This window comes from Nothoprocta perdicaria, unplaced genomic scaffold, assembly GCF_003342845.1.
Source record: "Nothoprocta perdicaria isolate Ctin4 unplaced genomic scaffold, notPer1 scaffold_66, whole genome shotgun sequence".
Classification (NCBI taxonomy): domain Eukaryota; kingdom Metazoa; phylum Chordata; class Aves; order Tinamiformes; family Tinamidae; genus Nothoprocta; species Nothoprocta perdicaria.
The window spans coordinates 313,532-320,746 of NW_020455932.1; the positions used below are offsets into that span (position 1 = coordinate 313,532).

At 65.7% G+C, this 7,215-nt stretch overlaps 1 protein-coding gene across 1 annotated transcript; it reads right to left on the reverse strand.

Annotated features, from left to right (window-relative positions):
- Positions 1-1,306: 1,306 nt before the first annotated feature.
- On the reverse strand, positions 1,307-2,782 carry HSPB1 (heat shock protein family B (small) member 1). Its single transcript, XM_026050202.1, has 3 exons — positions 2,420-2,782; positions 1,597-1,660; positions 1,307-1,491 (listed from the first exon to the last, which is right to left on the reverse strand). The coding sequence occupies exons 1-3, from the start codon at positions 2,778-2,780 to the stop codon at positions 1,323-1,325; spliced, it is 594 nt and encodes a 197-aa protein (XP_025905987.1). The 5' UTR covers positions 2,781-2,782; the 3' UTR covers positions 1,307-1,322.
- Positions 2,783-7,215: the final 4,433 nt, after the last annotated feature.

A 7,215-nucleotide genomic window follows, 5' to 3' on the forward strand; every position in this document is an offset into this window, starting at 1 on the left:
GCACCAGCCCACACACGGTTCCCCCCCGGCTTCCCTCCCTGCTCCCATCCCTGCGTGGATCTTGCTGCAGGGGAAGGCTCAGCCCCGGCACCGGGACACCTTCCTGCTCGGGGCTCTGCAGCCTGCCTGTGCCGCCAGCGGTGCCCGCTGAGGCCTGGCGTGCTCATCGCACCGAGCACCCGCGGTGCCTGCACAGCACCCCCACCCGCCCATGCAACCATCTCCATCGCACCCCAAAATGATGGAGGGCTGGAGGAGCCTCCCGGGACGCAGACCGGGAGCAGGGAGGTGATGGGGACGCGCGGCCGCTGAGGCCTGCCCAGCTCATTGCACAGCGCCCGGCCCAGGGGGCTGCCAAGCGCTGGGGAGGGGGCCGGCGGCCGCGGGATTCCTGGCAGGTCAGCGGCACCCGGAGAGGCTCCCTGACTCAGAGCGGGGATTAGCGGGATTTGTGCGAGCGGGAACAGGGCGGCCCCCGGGCGCGGGGCCTGGCGCGGAGCCCCTTGGCAGGCGGCGTGGCCCCGGCCCCGCGGGACGGTGTCCGAGGGGCGACGCTCCGTCCCTGCGGCTCCCCCAGCGCCTTCCTGCAGCCGGAGCCGGGGGGTTGGTTGGGGTGCCCGGACACGCGTGGTGCCTGGGGTGGTGCGAGGAGGGATGCGGGAGGGGCTGCCGGGGCTGGGATGCTCCTGGAGCCATGGACTCAGGACATGGGATGCTGGAGAGCCAGGGTGATGGACATGAGGGGTGGTAAGACCTGGAATTTCAGAGACCAAGGACTGGAGATCTTTGATATTGGCACCGGGGATGTTGAGGTTTGCAGTATTGGGGATCTGGGACATTGGGGATCTGGGATATTGGAGACCCAGCACATTGGAGCTGTGGGATATTGGGACCTGAGAGGTCAGAGACCCAGAATGTTGGAGACCAGGGATGTGAAGGCCAGAGATGTTGGAGACCCAGGACACCGGAGACCTGGCATATCAGAGGATGGGCACAGTGTGAGCGCGGGCAGGACGGTCCCATGTCCCATCAGGGCCAATCAGCCCCAATGGATAGGGAGCCCGCGCATGCCGGCCCGGTGCCACCGCGGCGCTGACCCCGCCTGCCACCCAGGGACACAGGACACGAGTTGGTTCACATCAGTTTATTCTGATTCTTTCCTACATTTCCCTTCCCATTTATTCAAGACACTCAGTGATGGGGTGAGTACAAAACAAGGAATAAAAACAGGGATCAAAGCGGGGGCGGCGTGAGGAGCTGTCCCGAGCAGGACGGTGGCGACGGCGGCAGTTTCTCTCCCTCCTCCTCCTCCTCAGGGCCGGCTACTTCTTGGCCGGCTCCTCCGCCTTCTTGCCTTGGCTCTCGATGGTGACGGGGATGGTGATTTCGGCCGCCTGGATGGCCGGCTTGGGCAGGGGCGCCTCCACGGTGAGCATGCCGTCGGGCGAGAGCGACGAGCGCACGGCCGTGGCCTCCACCCCGGGCGGGAGGCTGCGCGGGACCGGGGTCAGCCCGAGCCTCATCCCGTGCCCTGACACGGACACCGGAGGAGACCGCAGAGGTCCCCGAAGGGCTGGGACTCGCTCGGGCACTTACGTGTATTTGCGGGTGAAGCACCTGGAGATGAAGCCGTGTTCATCCTGCTTCTCCTCGTGCTTCCCTAAAGGAAAAGGAGACGCCGCGCGGTTGGAGGTGGCTCTCCGGGCGCTCCAGGGGGGTCCGGCCCCGGCACCGCTCGGACACCGCGGTGTTCGGAGTGTGGGATGGGGTGCGGGGAGGACGTCACGGGGCTCCCCTGTGCCCTGCAGAGCCGGGGCAGTGCCGGGGACGGGGACAGGCCGCCAGGTTCCCTGCCTGGGAGGCGGCCGGAGCAGCAGAGCGGAGGGAGGGCAGCGTTTCCTCCCCTCCCCGCATCCGCAGCGGGAATCAGGGCCAGGCCCGGCCTCCTCCGGGACCGTTCCCAAGCCAAGGCGCTGGCTGCTGCCAGCGGGGACCCAGCCCAGCCGCAGGGACTGCAGCCCCCAAAGCCCCGAGCGGGACCCCGAGCGAGACCCCAGGTGGGGCTCTGTGCCCAGCCCCAGGCGCCGGCGCTGCCGGGGGGTCACAGGAGCGCGGGCTCCTCCCCAGCCGCGGCGCTGGCCAGCCGGGCGCGCGGGGCTGCTCTTTGTCAGCGTCACCGGCTCGGCCGCGATGCCCATGGGTGCCCACCGCCGCCATGGGGCGCCCGGCCCTGCGGGGCTGGAGACACACGGCACATCAGGTCGGGTTGGGAGCGCAGCCTTCGCCCAGCGCCCCGGGGCGCTGCCGGAGCAGCAGCCACGTCCCCCCTCAGCCTCCCATGCACGGCGGGTCTCACCACGGCACCAAAACCACCGCCGGCCTCCGCTCTCCCTTCCCACCCTGGGAACACAGGACCCACCGGTTATCTCCACAATGTTGTCCTTGGTCTTGACCACGAGCTCCTCGGGGGCGAAGTGGTTGACGTCCAGGGTGACCTTCCAGCTGTCGGCCGTGTGGCGGATCTCGGAGACGCCGCTGCTGAGCTGGCGCGTGAGCGCGCGGCCCAGCGCCGGCCCCGCCGCCGGCAGCAGGGCGCTCTCGCCGGGCAGCAGCCGGTAGTAGCCCGGCCAGGCGCTGCTGCTCGGCCACTTGTACCAGTCCTCGGGGATGTGCGGCATCCCGAAGGACTGGTCGAAGAGGCGGCTGCCGTGGTACCAGTCCCGGAAGGGGTCCCAGCTGGGGCTGCGCAGGAAGGTGAAGGGCACGCGGCGCTCGGCCATGTCGCGCGCTGCGGGCGGCCGACGGGCGGCGAGTGCCGCCGGGGCGGCGCAGGGCCCTTATGAAGAGGCCGGGCGGTTATTTTTAGCCGGCGGCTCAGCTGGCTATTAATGGAAATTGCAGCAGGGCCCGGGAAGGGCCGAGAGGCGGCCGGGAGCCAGCGCCGCCCGGCCGGGACGGCAGCCGCGCGCGTGTCGGCGGTGACGGATGGCGCCTGGAGCCGCTCCCGGCCTCCCGCCCTCCGCGCGCGGCGAGGCTGGGGCCGGCGGGTTCCGTGCCGCGCCAGTCGCCGCCAGAAGCTTCTGGAGCGGCCGGAGCCTTCCCGGCAGGATGGAGCCTTCCTAAACGCACTGCACGGGGGGGGTGCTGTTCTCGGGGGCACCCAGTGCGTTGTGGCGGCCGCCGGTCCTGGCTCACACCGGGGCACCGGCTGCAGCCGAGACCTGGCGCACTCAGCGCAGGGAGCCACGAACCCAAGGGACGGGGTGAGGAGGCGCCCTGGGAGGGGGTGCAGGGCCGGTGTCACCCACCCACCCCCGCGGCCGCAGCTGGCCGCCCCCTTTGTTTGGGGCCGGGGATCCGCTGGGAGAGCCGGAGTGTTGCCATGGAAACCGCAGGGAGTTGGTGGGGGGGGAAGGAAGGTGGAAAAAGGGATAAAAGAATCGGGAAGGGCTGGATCCTGCTGGGAGCCCGTGGGGAGCCCTGCGGGGATGGGGGAGGCGGCCGGTGCCGGAGCCATGGGATGGACACATGGAGTGTGGGAAGGGCTGGATGCGGAGAGCCCCCCCCATGCCACCCCCCAGGAATCATCTGCTCCAGGCCCGGCGGAGTCATTTACAATATATACTGTATATTTTATTATAATTGAACCAGCTCACTGAATCTACAGCTGTACTCACAATCCGGAAATAAAAAAAAAAAAAGAAAAAAAGAAAAAAATAATAAATAAAGAGCGCACGCGCGAGGAAAATACTGAAGTATTCCCATGGAGTATTTGTTCCAGTTAGCTCCCTCCGCGGGCAGGAGACAGAGAGTGTAAAAGAGGAAGACTGGAATTTTTCCCTGATGTCTGTGCGGTGCCGGCGCGGCCGCCGGGATGGCGCGAGGGAAGGAGTTGGGGGTGTTTGGAGCCCCCGGCGGCTCGGGGGGATGAAGAGGCTGCGGCGGCGGCACGTGGCGCTTGGTGGCACCGCGCGCCAGGCGGGCGCCTTGGCCGCGGTGGAAACGCCACGGGATGAACCTACTCCGGTGGTTCAACATGGATGTTGACGCGATCAGGCATTTGGGGGCTCCTGGTGTGGTGTCACCTGCGAGCAGGTGCAAATGGGGCGAATCGGACTCCAGGAACCCAGCAGGAGCCACGAGTTCTGCCGACGGTTCTGCTCCTGCCCCCGGGCATCCCTGTGTCCCAGCACGCGGCCGCCTGCCCAGGGCGCTCCGCCTAACACGCTGGAACAAGCCAAGCGACTGAGCAGCGCAATCGTTTCTGCTCCTTACCTGTGAAATCCGTTTCTAATTGCTTTGCTTTTCTGGGCCTGGAATGGCAACGAGGCCCCGTCCCCGCCTGCTGCCCCGGGACGTGTCTCATCACGGCTCACATTTGCCGGCAAGCAGGTTGTGCTGCGGGCAGCGGGCGCCTCCGTAGGGATGCCGGTCTGCTCAGCGGGACCGGCTGCATGGAGAGACGGGCTGGAAAACTGGGCAGCTTGGAGCAAGAGATGACCCAAGCCCTGGAGATGCTTCCCTAAGGCCCAGTGATCCTCACTCCCTCATCCCATCTGCTCCAGGTCCCCCAGGGCGCCCCTGCCCCCAGCACGGGACCCTCTCCGTGCTCCCGGCCCGACTCCTCTCGCTGTGTCCGTGTTTGGCCGGTTCCTCCGGGGGCAGGTTGGAAAGGGCAGCACGAGGAGCCCCGTGGCCGGGCAGGCCGCGAGCTCCCAGCCCCACAGAGCCGGCCCCAGATGCAGCCCTGGCTTAATCCCTGTTCCTGCCCTCCTGAGACCTTCAATTCATCACGCAGCGGCCGCAGACTAACGAGGCCTTTGCATTAGCGGCTGAGCAGGATGCAAAAGGGATGACTCGGTCCTACCAATCCCCCCGAGCCAGCCAGGCTGGCTGGAAACTCATGTCAAGAGGGATTGACAAAGCCCAGCTTTCAATCTGGGGGCAACGGGTTAATCCGGGCAGCTGCTCTCTCCACCAAAGGAGGCTCATGGGCATCGTCTTTCTGCAGCGAGGCAGAAAATGTGTGGTCCATGCGGATTAAATGCAAACAGCCCCAGGCTGCTGTCATGCAGGAGGGCTCCGGAGCTGTCCCCAGCTCCCAGGCAGCTGGGAAGAGGATTTTTTGGAAAACCAGCAGAAGGAAAGCTCTGAAAAAAGCAAGACCACCAGCTTCTCAGCAAAGCCCTGTACTCATGGGACCTTCATCCCTCTCCAATATGCAGCTGGTTCTTGCTGCTGCTCAAGGAACTTGGGCTGCCCTCAGAGATGGGAGGCGATGGCACCAAGTATGGCCGGAGCAGCTGGAACGGGTCCTGCCTGCTCTGCATCCCTGTGTCCTGCTCTCATTTCCCAGCTCCCCCCCAGAGGCCAGGGAAGGGGAGCAGAGGCAGCCCCCCAGCAGCGGTGGAAGCTCTCGGCTGGGGCAGTGCCCAGGGAACAAGCCAGAAGTGGCATCAAGCACAGGGCTGGGCTGGGTAGTTGGTCTTGAACTTAGATAAGGAGGTAGAAGGGGCTGTGAAGCCAACGTGGGGCAAGAAGTGGGTTTGTACCGCTGACGCTGGGGCTGCCGGGCTGGATTCCCTACTCTCCACCCGAGGGGCATCTCAAGGAAGGAGATCCCCCCCTGAAGGAGGCTCCTCAGCTCCAGGGGATGCTGAGGAGGTGCCTTCATGCAGTGGGTCTTCGTAGTGTGGTGCCATGCATGAACCCGCGTGTCTTAAGGAAAGGAGTGTTGGAGGAAGGGAGTGTGCAAGGACAACGGCATGACCCTCCAGGGCTTCCTAGTTTCGCAGGGAGGGAAGTGGGGCCGTTAGGAGACACACTGCAGGGCAGCTCACGGGCAGTCTCACGTGGCTTCTTCCCTGGAACTGTCCATTTCCAAAGGGCTCCTGCCGCCCATGAGAATGCCAAGGAGAAGAGGGTTGGATGCTCTCAGCTCGAGGGATGAGAACAGCGCGTTGAGGCTTTGGGGATCTGCTTCTTCCCCGGCTATGGGGGAAAATGTTTTTTCCCCAGCCTTGGGGAGCTGGCACACAATTCTCCTCCACACACTGTCTCTTTGGGATAGGAAAGGGGAGACCCCGAGGACTCACAACCACAGCAGGGTAGAAGATCCCCGGGAGTTTGTTCTGCAAGGGGGTGCAGGGTGAACGAGATCCATGGGAAACACAGCCTTATGGAAGCGCCCCGCCTCAGTCCCACTGCAGACGCGCTGGGTGGTGCCAGCACGGTCCCCTCGCCCCCCCAGCACAGCCCACGGCCACGCCGAGCGCCACGCGCGCGGGGACGGGCGAGAGGCGCGGGCCAGCGCTGCACGTGGCCGAGCCGCTCCGGCGGGGCCGGCTCCGGAGCGGGGAAGAACAGCAGGAGCCGCGCGGAGCGGCCCCACGGGCCTCCCCACCTGCGAGCACACTGACGAGGCTGAAGCAACGCTGCGCTCCTCCTCCTCCTCGCGTCTGGCTCTGGAGACAGGCTGGCACGGCCGCGCTGGCCGTGATCTTTGTTCGTCGGTGGCTCCCAGAGTACTTGTGCCTAGCAGGGCCCCCATTAAAGTTCAAGTTGCCTCTGTCTCCAAGGGGACAAGCGCAGAGGACCGCGGGAGGCCGGGAAGGCAGCAGTGCCGTGTGGAAGCAGCGATTCCTGTTCTTGGCCAGTGCCGATGGAAAGGCCGGGCTCTCCTCTAGGTCGCATCGCTCCCTTCAGCTAAGCACCGGCCCCAGAAACCCCTTCCTCATCCTCTTCCCTTCCCCAACCCCACCAAGGATACACTTGTGCTAAAAGAAAATGAACAAATAAAAAGAAAGCGTGAGGGGTTCTCGCTGGCTGGAGCGAGCGGAGCAGGAAGGGCCGCCGGGCCGCGGGCTCCCCGCTCCCGCAGGCTCCCGGCTGCCCCGCGCTGCCCAGTCCAAGGTCTTTGCTAAGCAGTTTGTTCCCTCGCTCTGTGCTCGCCCACCCTGTCCCTCCCCACCCCAGCGCTTGCAGAAATTAAGAGATTTCCCCCCCTCCCTTGCCCACCCCAAAATACCCTAGAGATTCGGAGTCCCCGCAGTCCCAGAGGGAGGGACACAGTCACCACGGACCATGCAGGGCTGTGCGTGGGCCCAGCCGACTTCTCCATCAGGCCCCTGCTCTCCCTAGCCACCAGGTCCACCTCGCAGCAGCTCCCAGGCGTTTCCCGCCTTCCTGATGCTCCTGGCTCGGGGGACGGGCCAG

Bases quoted from the DNA above. Each gene is read 5' to 3' on its own strand.
- HSPB1 (XM_026050202.1), bottom strand. From the start codon at position 2,780: ATGGCCGAGCGCCGCGTGCCCTTCACCTTCCTGCGCAGCCCCAGCTGG. The intron at 1,661-2,419 runs GTGGGTCCTGTG...CTTTTCCTTTAG, and splicing joins CAACATTGTGGAGATAACCG to GGAAGCACGAGGAGAAGCAG. The intron at 1,492-1,596 runs GTAAGTGCCCGA...GGTCCCGCGCAG, and splicing joins TGCTTCACCCGCAAATACAC to CCTCCCGCCCGGGGTGGAGG.